This window comes from Tenrec ecaudatus, chromosome 11, assembly GCF_050624435.1.
Source record: "Tenrec ecaudatus isolate mTenEca1 chromosome 11, mTenEca1.hap1, whole genome shotgun sequence".
NCBI classification, from domain to species: Eukaryota; Metazoa; Chordata; class Mammalia; order Afrosoricida; family Tenrecidae; genus Tenrec; species Tenrec ecaudatus.
In genome coordinates, this window is record NC_134540.1 from 16724507 (window position 1) to 16746951 (window position 22445).

The 22445-nt window shown below is 39.3% G+C and overlaps 1 protein-coding gene across 6 annotated transcripts in view; it reads left to right on the plus strand.

The window, feature by feature from the left end:
- The window catches only part of TRPC4 (transient receptor potential cation channel subfamily C member 4), a 161689-nt gene that overhangs the window by 78526 nt on the left and 60718 nt on the right, over nucleotides 1-22445 (plus strand). For all 6 annotated transcript variants that reach the window (XM_075563603.1, XM_075563604.1, XM_075563605.1 and 3 more), the window contains one exon: nucleotides 13977-14313. In XM_075563603.1, coding sequence (XP_075419718.1) covers nucleotides 13977-14313 — 337 coding nt within the window. The remainder of the gene's footprint in view (nucleotides 1-13976; nucleotides 14314-22445) is intronic.

Consider the following 22445-nt stretch of genomic DNA (forward strand, 5'->3'; position numbering starts at 1 on the left):
ACACATGTTTAATCTGCCTTTTATTGGTCCCTATGGTCTTCGCCACCACTTCGCTGTCACGTGGTGGCTCGGTGGCGGTTCGCATGTTGTTGTGATGCTAGAAACTATGCCCCGGGTATTTTGGATTGTACTAGGGTCACCTATCATGGACAGGTGACAGCGGAGCTTCCAGACAAAGCTAGACTAAAGAGGAGGACTTGGTCTGTACTGCTGAAATGGAAAACAATTGATTAACCAACACATTATGAAGAGCAGCAGAAATTTTTATGAAATATTTCCAGAAGATGAGCCCCTTAAGGTTGGAAAGCATTCAAAATGACTGGGGGAAAACTGCATCTTTGAAGAAGACTTGACTTTAATGAAATAGATCAATTAAAGCATCCAGAACCTCCAATTGCCAATATGGCACAATTTAAAAATTGAGAAAAAACAGCTGCAAACATCTATCAATAATTAGAACATGGATCTTTCATGAATAAGTTGAAATTAACTGCTATTGGTCATTTTGATTCAGATAATCATGTTAGGAATGAGAAATTGACTGTGAATGGTTCCTGGCTAATCATCACAAACAGAATTTCAAGAATTATTCTGAAATCCAATGCAGTCAATGATAGGATAATAACAATATACCTGTGTTAGTCCAAGTAGACTAGAGAAACAAATCCAAGGAGATTCCTATGTACAGGAAAGAACTTTATATCAAAGAGTAATTGTATATCAAGAAAACATCTCAGTCCAATCCAGATCAAGTCCCTAAGTCTGATATTAGACCAAATGTCCAATACTAGTCCATAAATTCCTCTTTAGACTCACGTAGCACATGCAATAATGCTGAATGCAAGAAGATCACAGGCTAATGGTATAAGGTCTTGTGGATTCACTGGCAATGGAAGCATCTCAATGCTGGTGTGGGTCTCCACATGTCTCCTTCTGCTCTCTGAGTGTCTCAACAACAGGGAAGAGAAGGCAGAGAGAGAGAGTGTCCTACCTCCAATGAGGAAGAAGATGTTCCCAGAATCCCCATGAGAAGGCCACACCCACAAGGAGGGATCAATCAAGTTGTGACCTGATTGACAGGCTAAACTCCACCCCTTCACTCTCTCAAATTGACAGCTTATATAACTGCCACAACAACTATATAAAGACCAGTTGATATGATTATTGAAATTTACACAACAAATAGTAATGCCAAAGATGAAGAATTTAAAGATTCTCACCACCTTCTTCAATCTAAAATTCATTAAACGTACAATCAAGATATATGTTTGGAGTGTGAGAGAAACACAGAAGGATCAGTAGATGGAAAATGGGGCCCTGGTGGCAGAAAAGATACATAAGCTTACATGAAAGAATCTTGAGAACGCAATGAAGACACCTTTTATTTTCAACACTATAAATGGCAACTATACACATGGACCACATTGGATAGAGAACACAGGAGCCAAATCAACTACTTCTTTGGAAAGAGATATAAAGAAGCATAATATCATCCGTCAGAAAAAGGCTCCTGGTTGACCAAGGATCCTATGATTAGTTGTCCACAGACAATTCAAGTTAAACCTGGAGAAAATTAAAATGAGCCCAAGAGCCAAACTATGACCTTGATAATACCCCACCGGGATTTAGAGACGATCTCAACAAGAGATTTGATCATTGAACAATAATGAAGAGAGGAGTGTGAAATGACATCATCGCATAAAGAAATCAAGAGATGAGGACAAAGCCAGGAAAAAAAATAAAGACACAGAGATGGACATCAGAAGGTCTACAGGAACATATCTTCAGTGTAGAGTAGCCAAGAACCACAAGCCCAAGCTCACTGCCATTGGGGTGTTTCTAATTCATAGGGACATTATAGGACAGTAGAACTGCTGCTTATGGGCTCCGGGGGCTGTTAATCTTTATGGGAGAAGAAAGCATCAACTTTCTACCATGAAGCATCTGATATATTACATAAGGGTTGGCAAACTTCTGAGGTGGAAGAGCCTATCCTGTGACTTACAACAATAAAAATCATTCAGGAGCCATAATATATTTTTACAAACAAATGAAATCATTATCTGAATATTTTTCAACATCAGAGCCACATGTATGTACCAAAAGAGCCACCTATGACTCAGGAACTGCAATTTGTCGACCCTGGATTAGAACTGGTGACCTTGCAGTTAGTAGACCAATGCAAAACACACTGTGCTATACCCACTCACTCCCTCTATTCATGTTTCACACCCCTTATTTGCAGGTCTCATAGATGGGACCATGCAAATGGTCGTGATGCAGCCGTCAAAAGAATAAAAGAAGCATTGCATTAGGTAAATCTGCAGCATAAGACCCCTTTCAAGTGCTGAAAAGCAAAGATGTTATTTTGAGGACTAGGGTGCATAGGACCCAAGCCATGGTATTTTCAATGACCTCAAATGCATATAAAAGTGGGCCATGGAAACAGGAACACAGAAGAATTGATGCACTTAAAGTGTGGTGAGGGAGAAGACCATTGAAAATACCATGGACCGCCAAAGAACAAACAGATCTGTCTTGGAAAAAGAAGAAGTATAGTCAGAATGCTTCTTATAGGCAAGGATAGCAAGACCTTATCTTACATCCTTTGCACATATTGTCAGAAGAGACCCATCCCTGGGGAAGGATATCATGCTTGGTAAAATGAAGGGGCTCCAAAAAATGAGAGGCCTCACAAGGACTGCAACCGTGGGCTCAGGCATAGAAACAACTTTGAGGATGGAGTACGACCAGGCAGTGTTTCTTTCTTTTGTGCATAAGGTCACTATGGGTTGGAACCAACTAGTTGGTACCTAAGAACAACGACCCTCAATCCACTTGACTGAAGTTACAAAGAAGAGTCATTCCAAGTAGTTTAACTTCAGCACCAAGGAGGAATACCAGGAAGGTGTGCATACCTTGGAATGATTGATTATTGAAACAAAGGAGGCAGCATATACCCAAAGAGAAAATCCAGAAAGTTTATAAAGAGGACTAACAGTGATGGGAAGAATAGAGATGTGTGGTGTTGCACTGATGTTAATACAATGACTGAGGAGAAACAACAACTGTGTGTGGTAATTATTAACTGTAACGTTGATGGATGAACCTTCATCTGATTCAAAATAAAGTTCATTTAGTTTTGTAAAGAGAAAAATCCAATAATGTATTGCATTGAGCAAGTTGGTTGCAAAAGGCCTCTTTAAAGTGTCCCAAACAAAGATGTCATTTTGAAGGCGCCGGCTTGGTATTTTCAATTGCCTCAAAAGCATGGGATAGCTGGCCAACGTCCAAGAAAGACGGGAGGAGAACTGGTACTTTGGAATGATGATAATATTGGATATACTAACCACTGCCAAAAAAAGGAAAGAGCTATATCTTTGAATATGTACAGCCAGAATGTTCCTTACCAGGGAGGATCATGAGACCGTGTCTCACACTGTGCACATAGAACCAGGAAGGAACCGTCTCTGGAGAAGGAGATCATGCTTGGGAAAACAGATGGTCAGCAAAAAATAGGAAAGCCCTCAAGGAGATGGATTGATACAATCACTGAAACACTGGGTTCAAACACAACCATGGAAGAATGACTCAGGCCAGGCCAGTGTTTTGTTCCCTTCTCCCTGGGGTCATAAGGAGATGGAGCCCTCTCAAGGCACCTAGCAATCACATCCTGGTCACCCTGTAACACACCCTGTTGCATCTTGAGTAACTAAGATTTCCGCCATACTAGATTCATTTGCATCTTCTGTGGTTTACATAAATGAAATTATACAATATGTACTTTTTCCCCTCTAGCTTCTTTCACTTGGCCTAATTACTTTGAGACTCACTATATAAGTATGTATCAATAGTTCAATCTTTTTTATTGCTGAGCAGGATTCTGTTGTAAGAATGGACTATATTTTTATCCATACATCTGCTGATGGGTGTTTGTGTTATTCCAGTTTGGGGATTATGACAAAGTGTCAATGTCATGTAAGCACTAAACTGCTAATGAAGATTCAAACCCACTATCTGCTCCCATAAAGATGCCCAGCCTCAGAAAAACCATGCCGTGGTTCTCCACCTTCCTAAGGCTGCAACCCTTTCATACAGTTCTGATGTGGTGGTGACCCTAACCATAAAATTCTTTTCACTGCTACGTCATCACTGTTATTTTGCTACTGTGAATGGGTCATTCGACCCCCAAAGGGATCGCGACCCACAGGTTGACAACTGCTGGGAGAGTGGCTACAAGGCAGGATTTTTTGTTGTTTTTTAATATGTATCCAAGTCTTCTTGCGAACATATGCTTTCTTTTCTCTTGCACATAGCTCTATGACCAGAATGGGCCTACATCATCTGGAAGGTGTGTGTTTAACTTTAAGGAAGGGAAAACTTTTAAAAAGTGATCCAAGCATTTACATTCTGTCAGAAATCTGTGATAGTTCCAATTTCTCCAATCCTTGACTATATATATATATATATATATATATATATATATATATATATATATATATATATATATATATATATATATATATATATATATATATTTGAATATGGTTTGACAACTAAAAATGCTGAGCATTTTTCGCGTCTTTATATTGCCATATTTTTATGGTGTCTACTCAAATTTAGGGACCCCCGATGGCATGGTAGATTACAAGTTGGACTTCTAACTGCAAGGTCCGCATTTTGAACCCAACAGCTACTCTGAGGAAGAAAGATGAGGTTGCCAGCTCCTCCTGAGAGTTACAGTCTCAGAAACCCAAAGGGGAAGTTCTACTCTGTCCTGTAGGGACATTATGAGTCAGAATTTATTAGGGGGAGGGTTCAGTTTATGGACAGTTTGTGGAAGTCCGATTGCCTATGGTTAGGGGAAAGTCAAGTTAAACAACAGTGTTTTTGATGCCAGAAATCTCTAGATCTTAACATGCCTGGGTGAAGAGGAATATTTGTCTCATCTTGGTAGATGCTGTGTAACTAATGAATATACTGATAATGAATATATGGGGATAAGCATTATTATGGGAAAACTTAATCCATTAAATCATTAACTTTATGAGTTTTTGGTGCCTGTGTGAATTTCAAGTGGTTCTATTCGAATAGAAAATGAACTGTTGATAATTCAACCTTCTGAGTATGATCAAACCAGGAAAAAATGGGAAAAGTCTGTCTTGTAGTGGAAGTTCCTCCCACATGCGATCCCATCTCAGTCTTCTTCTCCCCCAGAGCCACTATTGTCATCATCTCCCCGTAGTCCTGGGAGCGCTGCACTAAGGACACATTGCCACGTCTGATCAAGTTCCCAAACTGTCATTATCCAGCCACCAATGTCTATTTGTTTCTGCTCCATGCCATCAAAGTCCGACCAAGTCTAGGTGACATTTGTGTATTGTTGCTTTCAATGAATTGTTTACTAAGATTTGTAATGTTTTCCATCAGTTAAAATACGCAAGACACGAGAAAGCCTAGTTGTTGTTGTTCTTGTCATAGATGCCACTGAGTCCGCTCCCGTAGAGACCCTCTGCACAACCGAATGAACATTGCACGGTCCTGCGACATCCTCACAGTTCTTCCCATGCCTGATCCCATTGATTCAGTCACTGTGTCGGTCCGTGTCTTCCTCTTTTCCATCACCCCTTCACTGTACCAAACAAGATCTCTTTCTCCCATGGCTGATCTCTCCCAACATTATATCCAGAGAATGATTGGCAGAGTCTTGTCCTCCTTTCCTCTACGGAGCACTCTGGTCTTACTTCTTCCAACACAGGTCAGGTTGTCCTCTTAGCGGTCCATGCGTGGCACTTTCAGTATCTTTCTCTAGCACCTCCATTCAATGAATCTAGTCCACCTGCATTCTTCCTTCTTCAATACCCAACTTTCACGTGCATACGATGCAATGGAGAGTTCCATGGCTTAGGTCAGGCGTCCCTTAATCCTCAAAGTAACACCCTTGCTCTTCAGTGCTCTTAAGAGGTTTCTTGCAGCAGATTTCCCGAATGTAGTACTTCTCTTGATCTCTTGAGCACTGCTCCATGGCCATTAATGGTGGATCCAATTGGGTAAGACAAATTCCAACCTTTTCTCCATTGATCATGATGTTACCTATTGATACAGTTGTGAGGGTTTTGATCTTCTTTAGATGGAGTTGTAATCCACATTGAAGGCTACAATCCTTGATCTTCATCAGCAAGTGCTTCAAGTCCTCCTCCCTTTTGGCAAGCAAGGTTGTGTCATCTGTATACCGCAGGTTGTTAATAAGCCTTCTTTCAATCTTGATGTTTCACTCTCTTCGTATAATCCAGATTCTCTGATGATTTGTCAGCATATAGATTGAGCAAGGCTGGTGAGAAAATACAACCCTGATGTGCACCTTTACTGATTTTAAATCACACAGGATGCCCTTGTTCTACTCACACAACTGCCTCTCAATCCCTGTACACGTTCCGAATGAGCACATTGAAATGTTCCGGATTTCCCATTTTCTCAAGGCCATCTACAGTTTATTGTGGTCCTCCTAGTCCAATGCCTATGCAGAGTCAATGAAACACAAGTAACCATCTTCCTGATAATCTCTGGTGTGAGCCAAGATCTGTCTGACAGTCAGCAGTGATATTTATTCCTTATTTCAAGTCCTCCCTGAAATCTGCCCTGAACTTCTGGCAGTTCCCTAGCAATGTGCTGCTGGAACTGTTGTTGGAAGACCTTAAGCAGAATGTCACTTGTGTGTGATATCAATGTTACCACTCGATAGTGTGAGCATTCTGCTGGGTCACCTTTTTTGGAATGGATCCAAATATTGATCTCTTCCAGTCAATCGGCATGTAGCTGTCTTGCAAATTTCCTGGCATCGATGAGTGAGTGCTTCCAGCATTTCTTCAGCTTATGAAACATTTCAATAGGTATTCCATGAGTTTCTGGAGCCTTGTTTTTCACTAAGACATTGAAGATAGTTGGAATTTTCTTCAGCACCATTGGTTCTCGCTCACATGCTAGCTCCTGAGACGTTGGACTGTCGACAAGTTCTCTTTGATACAATGACTATGTATTCTTTCCATCTTCTCTTCAAGCTTCCTGCATCATTCGAGATTTTACTAATAGGATTTTCAACATTACCATGTGAGCTTTGACAATCATCTGGAGTTCTTTCGGTTTTACAGATACCATGCATATGCTTCCCTTTCAGTTTTCAATTCCAGATCATTGCACATTTTATTACCCTATTTGGCTTTGCCTTCTCCAGCCCCCCTTTGAAATTGTCTACTCATTTCTTTGGCATCATCCATTCTTCCACTTGCTTTGCCACTCTGCAGTGAAGAGCACGTTTCAGATTCTCTGCGGACATCCACTGTGATTTTTTCTTTCTTTCCTGTCTTTCTAATGACCTTTCGCTTTTTTCATGAATGCTGTTCTTGAGGATGCCCTCCTCAACTCATTAGTCTTCTGTCTTTACTGTTCAATGCATCAAAGCTGTTCTTGAGCTGTTCTCAAAATTCAAGTGGGGGACACTCAAGGTAGTATTTTGGTTCCCATGGACTTGTTATTTTCTTCAGCTTCATCCTAAACTTACATATTAGCGATTGATGCTCTGTTCCACAGTCGGCCCCTGGTCTGGTTTTAATGCTGATAGTGATCTTCTCCACCTTTTCTTTCCACAGATGTAATCCATTTGATTTCTGTGTCTTATGTCTGCAGTTGTCAATGTGTTGTTGAAAAGGTTATTTTCTATGAACAAGTTGTTAGTTTCGAAAAATTCTATCAGGCAACCTCGAGCTTTATTTTTATCACCAAATCCATAGTTTCCAACTTGTTCCTTCTTCTGTTTCCAATTCTTGCACTCCATTCACCAATAACTATTAATGCAACTTGATTGTATGTTTGATAAATATCCGACTGAAGACGGTAGAATTCTTTAATTCCCTCATCATTCGCTTTTGTGGTTGCTGTATGAAGTTGAGTAATTGTTATATTGATTGGATTTCCTTGATGTTATAATCTTGAAATTGAAATTCTCTTCTGGGTTTAGCAAGATCCTTTCTGACCATGAATGCCGCCCCATTCCTCTTGGTCCTGTTATGCCTGGCATAGTCAATTGTGATGTTTTGATTCAAAATGTTCAATGACAGGCCATTTCGGGTTATTCATGCCTAGGATATTGATCTGCATACATTCCATTTCATTTCTGACCATTTCCATTTTTCTAAATTCATACTTTGCACACTCAAAGTTCCCATCATTAGAAGATGTTTGCAGCTGGTTCTCTTCACCCTGAGTCAGACCCATCAGCAAATAAAGATCTCCACTCTCATAGGCTTTATCAGATTCAGGTCGCAATAGTCGACTTCCCCCCTCTTCAGTCCCAGTTTGAACGCCTTTGGACCTGAGGAGCCCGTGGGCCAGCAGCATCTCAGACAATGTTCTGCTTAGTTTGTTTAGGCTTTCGGGATGTGGAACTGTTTGAAGCTGTGCAAAAGGTTTTCAGTAGCTTCTTCTTCCAAAGACGGACTCATCTCCCTCCTTCGGGGGAGGAAGCCAGGGAAAACAGAAAGCCTTCGGAGGAAGATTTCATTGTGGCAGCAGACTGATACATGCCTTTCTAACACTCCTAAAATGCCATCATACAGATAGCTGACAACTTAGGCATAATGTCAGCTCATTTCCTAATGTCATTGATAAGTTACCCTTCTCTGTTCATTATCTTACTAACTGTGATAAATTCATGGTTGAAAACATAGGGGAAAAATAGATAATTTAGTCTTGGGAGAGAAAGAAATTGTGCATAATTCTAATTTATTTAGTTCATAGGTCCCCAAACTTATTTTTCCGGCTGCTCCTGTTTCAGGTTAAAAAAAAAATTACTACCCCCATGAAAATGAAAAACTAGTGCTCATAATCCAAGATAAAGTGTAGATATTTGTTTTTACAACTTCCTTGAATCATTCCAGTACCCCTCCTGGGGTATTTATGTGGTACCGCCCACTGTAGGAAACACTCATCTAGTTCATTGATTAAGAAAAATAATCAGATATGATACAGCAGTGTTCATAAAATAGTTGTCTTTTTATTTATTTACTTTAAATATATTGGAACATCTAAAATACAAATATTATATGTAAAGTATAAAATTAAAGCTATATACTAGGCACTTGCTAGAAAGTAAGCAAATATTCTTCCATAAAACATATAAAAATATATCATTTTAAGCACTTGTTTAAGCCACAAAGCTAACTGCACCCAACAGTGAAAGGAGTTGTTGAAGTTTTCAATTACGTGTTTGTTTGAGGCAGATTGATTTCCTTTGAAGAATTTCTTCATACACAAAAGCTTAATTACTAGTTTAAGGTTATCATTCATACACTATCTAACCATGTGTATGCATATGCACAGTCACATGCACACGCACATATTCATACATATAAATGTATAGAAGCCCTGATGGTGTAGCGGTTAAGAGTTGGGCTGCCATCCTACATGCTGGCAGCTGGAAACCTCCAAAGGAGAAACACCAAGCTTTTTATTCCTGTAAACAATTACAAGCTCAGAAACCCTCAGGGCCAAGTCTACCTTGGCTTGTAGGGTCACTATGAGTCGACATTGACTTGATGGCAATTAATGATAAATCTTTGGATGTGTTTGTGTAAATATATACTAAGATGCTATCACTAAGCCTTGGTCTCATAGCGACCGGCTGAAAATCACAACAGTGTGATTCACAAGGCTAACTGTCAGAAGTAAATCACCAGACCATTCTTCCTAGATGTTCTTAATCTGGAAGCTCCGCAGAAACTTGTCAGTATCAAAGCAGCACCCAGGCAGTCCTAGACAGAGAGAGGAGTGACTGATCATTAGGTGTCTTTGGCCAGGAACCTGGGTCTGTTTCATTAGAAAACCAGAAGTCTGTCTCTGAGCCACGGCCGTCTCTGAAAGATTATAATGTGCTCCTCTTGGGAAACAAGTATGTAGGCTAAACAGATCGGGATGTGAACACACAACCTTTGTACTTTGACCAATGGAAATCCTGAAAGTGAGGATGAGGGTAAAAGAAAGATCGAGCCCCTGATCTATGATCATAATCATTTCTTAAATAAGAAGGCAAGAAGCCTATTGTTCAGTAATCCTTTTGAGACAGCAAGTGCTGGTAATAGAAGAGTGGCAGAGGGTTGGAGGGAGGGGCCACTTTGGGAGAAAGCTGCAGACATGTAATACCAGGCATTCGTGGTAATTCGATGAGCAATGAGGTACAAAGAAGGCAAGATGTGCCAAAGAATGAGCTCCTTTTGACAAACATTGTGTCCTTAATTTGCCCCTGCTTTACAAAAGTAGGAGACACAAGGGGCTTTTCTACTCCCCCAGAGAATGACCCAGAGGATCAGAAACCCACCGGGGTCATTCTACCTGTCTTATAGCGCCCCGGAGACTCTGCATTGACTCATTGGCAGGCAGTGAGTTTGGCTTTTTCTGCTTGTTTGCTTTGTTTCGTTGTAATGAAAGTGAAGTCAATTACTGGCAGAGATATGGGGAAGTGCTTGTTATTTTTCCTGTTATGTGATTGTAGCCATTTCCCCTTCGATTGCCATTGAAATTTCAGCACTTCACTGTATCTTAGGATGGGGACCATGGGGCGATAGAGGGGATGTCTGGTGTGAGTAAATGTGCAGTCTGCTCACTCTTCCTAGTAAGCAAGCTAATTTTATTCCAACCCCGTGAACAGATAGATAATTAACAGCTCCGTGGTTGGTTTTGTTTTTACAGCTCAGGACATTGGTTAGCTGGGATAGTCTGAACTGCTGTCAAGAAAGCAGAAAGGAACTTGAAAGGCAAAGAGTTAAAGGAGCCTAAAAGCGAACAATCTATTCTTGACTGAAGACAAGAGTTAAAAATGTGTCTGTTTGTACGATTTAGCACATTTGAAACAAACATCACCTTTTACTGGAAGCAGTGACATAACTTGACATGATAGAAAAAGAACTTCCTTCTATGCTGTCACCTTTTGATTCCTGAAAGATATATTTTTAAGTGGTCCTTGATGATGCAGGGATGTGTTCACTTTAGTTTTCTCAGAAGCTGGGTCTGTTACTGTAGGATGAGGGATGTGGGAGGGGCAAGAAGAATCAATTAAAAAATGTCTTAAGTACCACCAGTACTCATCCACATTGTGTCCACTTCTATGGTTTCTGGATTGCTGACCTACAGGAGCCCTGATGGCACTGTGAGGTAATCATTGGACTACAAGGTCAGTGGTTCAAAATCACCAGGGTGCTTTGGCATACAGATGAAGCTCTTGGTTCCTGTAAAGATGAACAGACTCAGAGGCTGTCTGGGGTCACACTGGGTCAGAATCCACTCAATGGCATGGATGGGGGTTGGAACTACAGGAAGATAATAAAGCAACATTCAACCCTCGGTAGGAGTCTCTCTAGCATATTCTGCTGAAAATAGTACAAATTCACTGAGAATGATATTATTCCGAGAAAGACCTGATGGCTCAGTAAAGGCAGGAGAACATGCCTATTCGAGACTGGCTGCCATCGGGACCAAGCATTCTCTGATTCCACCTACCCAGCCCAGCCGTTGTTCACCTACAGGATTCAACATCCGCCTTTTCTGCCTCCAGCTTCCTTTTATTTTATTTATTTTTCTTTAGTTTGGGATGTTATTTCCTGGGATCATTGCAAAACCTGCATTTTCCACACAATTTGGAGTGTATAACTTGCTGGTGTTTCAAAACAGTTTGGAAGTAGCAACTCATATAAAAATCATGTTTCTACCTAGAAATTACTCTCGTTTTTGTTTTGGGTTTTTTTCCCATTTGTTTTCTATGAAACCTTGAAAGTTTTCCATATGTGTCTCCATTGGTGGCTACAGGTGGACTTTCTGATTTGCATAGAACCAATAATATTCATTGACTCTACCGTCTTTCTATCTATATTTGATTTGGTTTGCTTATTTGTTTTCCAATCACAGTGCTTTAATGTATTTAAATTAAGTTTATCAACCTGCACCTTATTTCCTTCCACACTCTAAATGCTGCAACAAGCTCATCACCCCAATTCAGTTGGCAGAGCAATTTTAGCCCTCAGGACTACAGATGATTTAAGAAATTTAATACTCTTCTCAACACTATCAAACGGGACTTAAGTTTTATTCTGCCCTCTGGTTATACAAACATAAGTGCCTGAGTGTGAGTTCTATATTGATATTGATATAGTTTCCTTTTATAATTAACTCTACCATGACTACAGTGATGTTTACACTGATTAACAACAAATAACGTATCATTTCAGTACACTTATCTCCCTCGTGTCGATGTTCTCAATGTCTTCCCAGAGCTTATCAGGTCTTCTGTCATTAGTGATCAATGTAGCAAATTTGTTCTTGAGATGATCTGTAAATTCAGCTGAAATATACTGAAGATCATATTTTAGCGCTTGTGGACTTATTTTAACTTTTTTTCACTTTCAACCTGGACTTAAATAAGGCCAATTAATGGTCCACTCCACAGTGGTTGCTTGGCCTCACTTTAATTGGTGATATTGAGCTTCCCCATGATCTCTTCACACAAATGTAATCAATTTAATTTATGTGTATTCCAACTAGAGAATTCCATGTATATAATCACCTTTCATATTTTGAAAAAATGTCTTTACTATAAATAGATTATTGGTCTTGCAAGAGCGATCATGGGCTCTCCAGCTGTTTCTATCTCCAGGGTCATATTTTCTAAGTACTATATTTCTATCTCTTTGTTCCCAACTTTTACATTTCAATTGTCAATGATTATTAATGCATTTTATTGCACATTGAATTGATTTCAGACTGATGAGGTTGGTAGCATATATTTATAAGATATAATTTATATATTTTAAAATGTAATTTATATATATTTATAACATAATTTATAAATTACATAAGTATAAAATGTAGTATTTATTTTATATCTTATACAACATAATATGTAATTGTGAAATATAATTTATATATTATATACTTATAAAATTCAATTTATATTAAAATGTGGCTAAATTTTATATATGAGCCTATTTTTCAATGTTTTTTAGTAAATATATAGGTAACAAAACACCTTTCATTTCAACATTCTTCATATATATAGTTTGGAAACATTAAATATGTTTGTCATGTCACTTGATGACATTAACAATAACCGATACTTTCCTTATCTGTATATCTTGAGCATATTTTATTACACAGCTCTATTTTCTCTTCATCAGATGCAAATATAGTATTTTGACTATTGTTTCTTCTTTTTAAACATCTAGCACTGTAGTTTAGGTATAAGAGACTTTATTCATAAAATGACATAAAGCCCTTCATGATTGCTTAACTATTCACCAATTAAAACAGAACTTTGGAAACACCCCAAATCTAAACATCCTAAATATAGAGGTTTCTTTATTACCCTTAAACTGGACAAAGAAAACCATCCTGGTGAAAGAAATCATCAGCAGTAGGTGAAGATGGAATTTGATGAATTCATGGCTATGGGGTTAATAATAGATGATGAAAATAAAATTTAAAAAAATGAAGGATGCCAACAGATTAATTCATCTCTGTGACAGGTGGCTTGCAGAAGTGAGGAAAGGACGGTGACTGGGATGTGTACAAAATTCTATAAAAATTGGTCTTTGGGCTTTAACCACCTAGCCACATGGTGGCTAGGCTATGACTCATGATGGTGTGGCTTAGAGTCACCAGGATCCCAAGTTTCAGAAGACATGCTAGTCTACTTTCAAACACATTCCATTTGAGGGCTGGCTAATGGTCCGAAAGAACTCAAATGGAGTCTGCGCTGATGTCCAGCCTCGGGCTCAAGACTTACGGCTCTGCCTGTGACCCACAGCTTTCCACAAACCAAATACTTGAGAATTTAAGCTCCAACGCAATGATGTTGAAACTAGTGATGTTGTTAATAAACTGAAATCATGGCATGGAATGCTTACTTCTATTTTTCTGTTTGTTTTTTCTCTTAGTTCGTTGCCCAGCCCAACTGTCAACAGCTGCTTGCCTCTCGCTGGTATGACGAGTTCCCAGGTTGGCGGAGAAGACACTGGGCAGTGAAGATGGTGACGTGTTTCATAATTGGACTGCTTTTCCCTGTCTTCTCCGTGTGCTACCTTATAGCTCCTAAAAGCCCACTTGGCCTGTTCATCAGAAAGCCCTTTATCAAGTTCATCTGCCATACAGCTTCATATTTGACTTTCTTGTTCCTGCTGCTGCTTGCCTCTCAGCACATCGACAGGTCAGACTTGAACAGGCAAGGTCCACCACCAACCATCGTCGAGTGGATGATATTACCGTGGGTCCTGGGTAAATTATATTACTATAGACAATATAATAACATTGTGTTACTGCCATGGCATTTTGTGTCTCCTCCAAGAATAGGCATCAAGGTTGGGGCATAGCAACAGTGGCATCACTAGGATTGGCATCAGTCGGTGCAGCAATTCCGACTGTCATCCCCCCCTCGGTAGACCTCCCCCCCGGACCAGATCAAGCCAAGTCCTTAGTAACGTTCACTATCAGTTTTCATCCTAAAATAAATCTCTGATAAATGTAGTTGTAAGTTATTGACATGTGATCATTCTTAGATTAGATGAGTACTAATAGCAAAATCTACACTGAAATGATAACATCATTAATTATAACATTTTTTAGTAATTGAGCAGAAGACAGTTTTGATTTACTCTTCTTGTCTTTTAATTACAACTCCATTCTTTTAAAAGTTACTGATGCAGGTTCACAAATACCAAGTACCACAATGTTGTAGCCGGTTAAAGGAGCTGTGGTGGCGTAGTGGGTTATGTGATGGGCTAAAAACTGAAAGGCCAGCTGTTCAGAACCACCAGCTGCTCCTCAAAAGAAGGAGGGGCTTTCTCTGCCCATAAAGAGTTTACAGTGTCAGAAACCCGCAGGGGCAGGACTAACCTACCTTATAGGGTCTCTATGAGTTGGCATCAACTTAAAGGCAGTGAGTGAAAGCCAGTGATTAAAACCATCAGCAGCAAGGAAAACACCATCAGATATAGACACAACCATGTCATTTGAAGTGTGGTTTTAATCAGATAACATTGACAATTCTAGGGCACGTTCGAAGGTTCAGAAAATAAATTAACATGGAGTTATAGTCTCATAGGTATATTGATATAGCTACACTGAGCTTACCAAAACAAACCAAAAAGTTGTTTAAATAACTACGGAGATATTTTTATCAAAAATAAATGAATTTTCCTTGAAGCACTGCACAAATATTGTAAAGCCAGGCGTTGTGGTTGTCACCCCTCTCTGACAATGCCACACTCCGAGGTCCTCCTACCCTGACCCACTCCCCGTGGTGTACGGCATGGGAAAGTTTAATCCAGGTTCTGACTACTGTGCTTCCCAGCCCTAATAACGGCGCTAAAGATCCAGTGTCTGAGCTGCCCTGGCCCCGCTCCTGAATGGAACCCATGAAATCCAAACTTTAAGATTTAACATTCCAGATTATAATGGCTTCATATCTCAAATGTGACTCTGAAATTTGTTGGTTGGTTTTTTTTTTGTTACTTTCTTTGACTCAAACCTTTCATTGTGTGTTATTGACATATATGAATAAGCTTTCCGATTTTCTTTATTTTTATGCTTTACAAAAGGCAAGTACAAATCACTTGGAAGAATTAGTGTATGATTTATAAAGTAACAAACCATTTTTTAAAAAATCACATTTGAGGAGAAATTTGGAAATTAGGAAATAAAAGTGATGAACCTAATTAATATCACTAAGTAGCAATGTAGGGGGCGGTGAAATTAAAATGGAAAGAAATTAATCTACCTAAGTGTACTATTAATTAAAATTGAATATTAGGTCAAAATGATAGAAAATTAAACAATACAGTATCCCCAAATCCCTGTCTTTTTTTTCATACCAAGAAAATTATTTGGATCTGCAGAAAATGGTGGTAAGATAGAAAAACTTAAAAATAACAAGTGAAATCTTTGTTTTGCATTGTTCTTATTTTTTGTCACCCTGGTTGAAATTTCCATTTTAAGTTTCTTTCCCCTCTTCTGCTTTGGTTCACTGAGAAATCACAGTTTCTTGATTTAGCTCTCTAATGTCACATTTATCGTATTAGTTAGTTTTTAGATAATATGTCACAAATTTTATTATCCACAATCTGAGCTGTTTAATTTGGGTTAATTACAAAACTGTAGGAGCGTCTATCAATGAGGTCAGGGCAGTGAAAAGAGACTATTAAATATGAGATTTAAGTATGTCGAGAGGATCCAGCCCTGACTCAAACCTTACCTCATTTAAGCCGTGCAGTTTTCCGTTGTTCGGTTAGCACAACTGCCTCCTGATCCACATGTAGGTTCTGAATGAGCCTAGGAATTTGCATTCTCCTCAAGGTTATCCATAGTTTGTATTAATCCTCACTGTCAAGTGCCTTTGCAGGATCAATAAAGAACTTTGGGCATTTTACCAGGAGAGACCAGTCCCAAGAGGAGAACGTCATGCTTGGTGAAGTTGAGAAGCGAAAAGGAGGAGGACTCTTGGCAAGATGGGCTGACATAGTGGCTGAACACTGGGCCCAAATACAGGACAATGTGAGGATGGCACTGGACCAGGCAGTGGTTCGTCCTGATGTACAAAGGGTTGCTCTGGGTCAGAACCGACTCACCAGCACTAAACATCAGCAACAAGTCTGAGATAGATCCACTTTTCAGTGACAAAGATTATAAACAATCTAAGTACTGACAATAATAACATGATTGTAGGGAGAAGATTGAAAATGCTTCATGCATATCACTGAACAAAGAAAACATTACTTTCTTGAGGGAACTTTAAAATAAAGCACTCATTGATCAGAAGTGTAGTAAATATGAGCATGCTTAAGTTATATGAAAGAACTGGGTCACCTGTAAATGGCCTTCCAAGTAAATCAATGACACAGCTGTTAACATGAAGGGTGAAATCACCTGGCTTGTCGTGATTAAAATCAAATAACCTCACATAAAGCTATTTTCTTCTCTGTAGAAGATATCTTTGGAAAGATTTGTACAGAATCGTCTATAGATTCTCATTAACAACATTGAATGTTCAAAACCTGGTATCCTAAGGGAACTAAGGAACATTTAATTTCAAAAAGGACTACTATACTATAAAGTTGTATAGAGTCATATAAACAAGTGCATTACAGTCTTTCTGCAATCAGTAAAAATTTAGTGAACCTTCTCAGTATGTTCCCTCAGATTTAGGGCAATAGAGATTTTAAAAAATAAAAGAAACTAAAAGTTTTGTTCTCATGAAACTTAAATTCTATTGGAGGAGCTCAGTAAGAAATAAAGAGATAATGTCACAAACTAGAGTGTGGTATAAAAAGTGGATGCTCAAGTTTTATAATGACTTAGACAACTAAACCTGCCACTGGCAACCTTGATACAGAATATTCCATGAAAACTGATGAGCATAGCTCACTTCCAAATCACAGCCAAAGTTCTCAAAATGCAATTTAATTGTGTGAATTAGAATTCCAACTGAGTGTAATATATGCTAAAGAAAACATTCCCTGGCCTGAGAGAGTTAATTTAGGTGTGAACTTTTCAAATAAAAAGAGCTTGCCCAGAATAAATAAAAAAGTACATGTCAAGAAAGTTCTTGTTTAAATAATAGGCCTTGAGAATCATATTGTTCGCGCATCAACCAGATCTCTCAAGACATTGTATTGTTCATCAGGTCTGGGGAATTCTTCATCTCATGTCAAACTTCAAAGTGATGTACAAAATCCACAATTAAATTGGATAGGCTTAGTCTATGACATTGGAGTGACGGAAAGCTCACTGCAATTGAATTCATACCCAGGTTCCACCAGTAAGAGACAATGAAAGCTCTCAGTATTTCAATGTCTTCATTTCTAAGATGAGAGGGAGTGGGGTAGATGATCTTTACGGGGCCCCTGAGCCCTTCATCCTGTGCTGCAGTGTGTCACTATTATTAAGGCAGCAGAAATTTGTGGCATTTTCTTGGTCAAAAAGGGGTTGTATGATAACATCAGAATAAGAACATTTTAACCTTTTTACTAAAAAAAGTGTAATATAGACAAAGGCATGATCTGAGTTCATGAGCTTTCCATATTTGTACCTATGTTGCCATCAGTATTTTCTAAACATTTACTTTCTATTTGAGCCCTTGATAGCAGTTCCTCTTTTTTCCCTCCCTCTTCCTTCGTATCCTCATGACCCCTTGGTAAATTATAAATGATTACTATTTTCATATTTTACACCAACAGCTGTCTCCCTTCCCTAACCCCCATGGTTTCTGTTGTTCATTCCCCTGGGCAGTGGGGTGGTGGTGGTGGTTATGTGTTGAACAATGTGATCCATTCCTCTTCCTCCCTCCTCTCTCCACCTTACCCTACACTTCTCATATCACTACTCCCATTCCTGTTCCTAGATTCATTCCACGTGTCATAAGCTCTTATCTCTTATCTCTACCTGTGCACAGGCTCTGGTCTCGCTGCAGTGAAAGGCAGGCCTGGGGCCGTGACAGTGGGGAGTGAGAAACCTCGAGGAACCAGAAGAATATTGTGTTTCATCGTTGATACTGTACCCTGGTTGACTCATCCCTTCCGTGTGAGCCTTCTGTGAGGGGATGTCCCATTATCTACAGATGGGTTTTGGATCTATGCTGCAACCCCTCATTCTCAACAATATAGTTTTGTTTGTTTGTTTGGGGTCTTCTGATGCCTGTTACCCAATCCGGTCAACACCTCATGATCGCACAGACTGGTGTTCTTCTGCTATGTCGACTTGTTGCTTCCCTGCTAGATGACCATTTTTTTAACTTCAGGCCTTTAGGACCCCAGACAATATATCTTTTGATAGCTGGGCACCATCACTACATTTGTTTGTGTACCTGCTTTGTCTTCAGCAATCGTGCCAGGAGGGTGAGCCATCACAGAATGCCAGGCTGTTAGAACAAGTGTTCTTGCGTTGAGGCAGGACTTGAGGAGGAAAGTTCTAGGAAGCAAAGCTATGGAGGGCGGTAGAAACATAGGTGGGTACATACGCCAATCTCATATTTTGTGATGGCCGATCTAAGAGAACAGCATGCGACTGTGAAATGTTGTTTCATACCCTGGAAGAATGCTGCAGAAAGTGATGTTGAACACAGCTGACAAGAACAGCGCTATGGGGAAAACGCAAGGGTACAGGTGGTTTCCTCATTTCAAAACAGGTGAGCTGTCGATTGATGCCAAACCTTGTTCTGGATGTCTGTCAACTTCCAAATGGATGAAAATGTCCCCTCACAGTGCAGTTGGAGGTCCTTCCACCAGGTCAGACTGAAGCTTTCTGTGTAGAGGTTCTGAAAAGATAGGGTAACAGTGTGCGACAAAAAAGGCCTGATTTGTGGCAGATGGGGACTGGTTTTGCCACCACGACAGTGCATCTGCTCAAGCGATCTCAGCGCACTAGTTTTTGGCAAAAAACGGCATGATACTCTCACTCTGTGAGACTCCTTTTTGTTTCCAGAAATTAAGCAGAACATGAAAGGACGGCGATTTGATGACATAGAAGAGGGTAAGAAAAAAATGAAGGAGGTGCTGTCAGCCATCCAAACAGATGAGTTTGAAAAATGTTTGCAAGAATGAATCACGTATTTGACAAATGTATTAAGTGTATTGGAGAGTACCTTGAAGGTGGTAAGGTTGTTTTGTTTAAAAATTTAAATACATTGCTTGGGGGAAAAATTCCATTTCTTTTTGGGGGTATCCTCTCGTATATGAAAGTACTTCAAAAAGCTTGTAGAAAAATAGAACCAACAGGTAAAGAAATTTTTCCACAAAGTTTTTAAAGCCCTTCGTATTATATACTTTGCTGTGTTTCAGCAATAAGAACTATATTCAACACTGCAGACTTAGATATCTGGTGAATTTTGTGTAACACAGAATAATTCTTCCGTTACAATACAATTATGCTACATTGTATTACAGTTTGGGTTGAAGTTAGACATTTTATCGGCTCCTTAAGTTGTAGCCTATTGTGTCTTAGGTCTTTAGAAACCCGTCTACATTGATTTGCATGTGACGCCACTTGTTGTCATAGATAAATAGGGATTCACCGTTTTACAAAGACTGTTTAAATACTTCTTCATCCAGATATGACTATATTAAAAGTTATCTACCCTTCTTTTCTCCCATGCATCAGCTTCAAGAGATGTTTCCGTAGATATTTGCTACCAGGGTGAACTCCAGCATTTAGACAAGGAAATCTAAAAGGGACCAAATTGAGGTTTGTGCGTGTCTTGTCACAAGGTATAACCAGAACTCTATCCGTAGGTAGATTCTAGACAGATAGCAAAAACTAGCTACTTGCCATGGAGCTGGCAACAGCTCATGCTGGTCCAAAGTCTGTCACAGTAGAATTGTGTCCCATAAGCTTTCCAATGACTGGTAATCTCCCAACATGTCTACTAACAGCCACGCTCATTAACCCTTTTTACCACTCAGGACTCCTTATACACGAATCTTGTTGTTGTTGTTGTTGTTAGGTGCCCTGGAGTCCGTTCCTACTCACAATGACCCTATGTACAACAACAGAATGAAACATTGTCCAATTCTGCACCATCCTCCCAACTGAGCCAGTGGGAGCCCTTTGTTGCAGCCACTGCGTCAGTCCGTCTGGTGCAGGGCCATCCTCTAGTCCCTGCCCCTCTACTTTGTCAAGCATGACGTCCCTCTCCAGGGATTGGTTTCTCCTGATAGCATGCCCAAAGGATGTGAGACAAAGTGTCACCATCTTTGCATCTAGCAAGAAATGGGCTATATTTCCAAGACAGACCTATTTTTTTTTGGCAGTTCATGGTACTTTGAATATATATTCAGTATATAGACAGATAATGATATGTTTCGCAAACTGCAAAATTATCCACTTAAACTCGAGTTAAATGTAAAACAGTATAAAAAGTAAACAAGCAAGAATTCTCACATCTCTGTCCAAGCATTTAGACTTTTCAAATGCATATAGAAAAAAATGACACTGAGAAGACACAGCGGTGTCTCCTGCTTTGCCCTTGACCCCGAGTCTCCTGGCTTATTCAGGGTTCAGCTTTTCCATAATAAATACTAGGTTTAGGAACTGAACGAATGCTGAGTTTCCTTGTAAATCTAAAAATAATCCAAAGAAATTCACTTTTGAAAAATTTACAAACTAAAGCTAGACTGTTACATGTATAACACAGGTTGTGGGATGTATCTAACCAACAGCAGCAGTTTTATCCAAAGCAAAGGTTCTTTATCTCTGATGAGAATGCAGATCGAAATATAAAAAAAATCAAACTAAAAGTCTTGACATCCAGTTTTCTGGTATACCCACCGCAAAACCTGTGTGGATTTTCCTTAGATTCTAAGATAAACGCAATTATAACAAGAAGACTATACCATAGCATTTCTTCCTAGGAAAAGTACATATATAAGAAATATCAAAGGGAAGATGGATCAAAACAGCTTATCAGCAATTATTAAATTAATGATAATTTAATGAAAGTAGACCTTTAATGACATCTATCACATTAATAAATTAGAATATATTTGTTCCCTGTGGAAAAATAATTATGTGTGCACCTAAGAAGGTCCAAATTAAACTGTACTCAAATCTCTATATATAAGCAGGATGAGGATAAGGGTGAACTGTGGGAAAGATGTATCATAGGAAGCAATTGATCTCTGTTAAAAATAGCTTCCAGTCATTTCCTCAGCATAGCCTAAATACTGCTCATAATATACAGATGACACATCTTGCCTGTGACACATAGTTCTTAAGCCATATATTTTTACATGATTAAGGTTATATTTTTAAAATTCATATCAAGAAATCTGGAAATTTCCAACAAGACCCGAAAAATTGAAGATGCAAAGAAAAATGGTGATTCCATCCGTCCTTCCTTTCTTACTCCTTTTCCCCTAAAACATTAAAATACTAAAGCTTTAAGTGTTCCTCTTGAGCCTAAACAACAAATTGCCTGGATGCCTGCCTTTCTGAATCCCAAGCCCTTGGTAGGACGGAGGAGGAACACTGTCTGTCGCCTCAAATAGCGACAAGAGAATCTTGTGATTATGGGGAACAGGCCTAATACCTTTCTCTGCCCTTTCCTTTTGGCACTTGGTTCCAACCACCGCAGTACACTGATGACAGACGTACAGAGACACTCCACACAATTACTGGGCATCCATTTCTTAATTTGAACAGCAGATTTTAATTGTCAAGAAAAACAGCTAGTCATTGAAGCGTAACATATGCTCCTCATTCTTTGGTTGTTTATTTGGGGGGATGGGGAGTGTGCTCAGACTAGCGTTAGGATTTTACTAAGGCTAATATGAGAGGTCCCAATGGTGTGCTAGCTACGCATAGGGCTGAATCCAGAAGACGGGCAGTTTGAAAGTACCAGTTGCTCTTTGGGAGGAAGA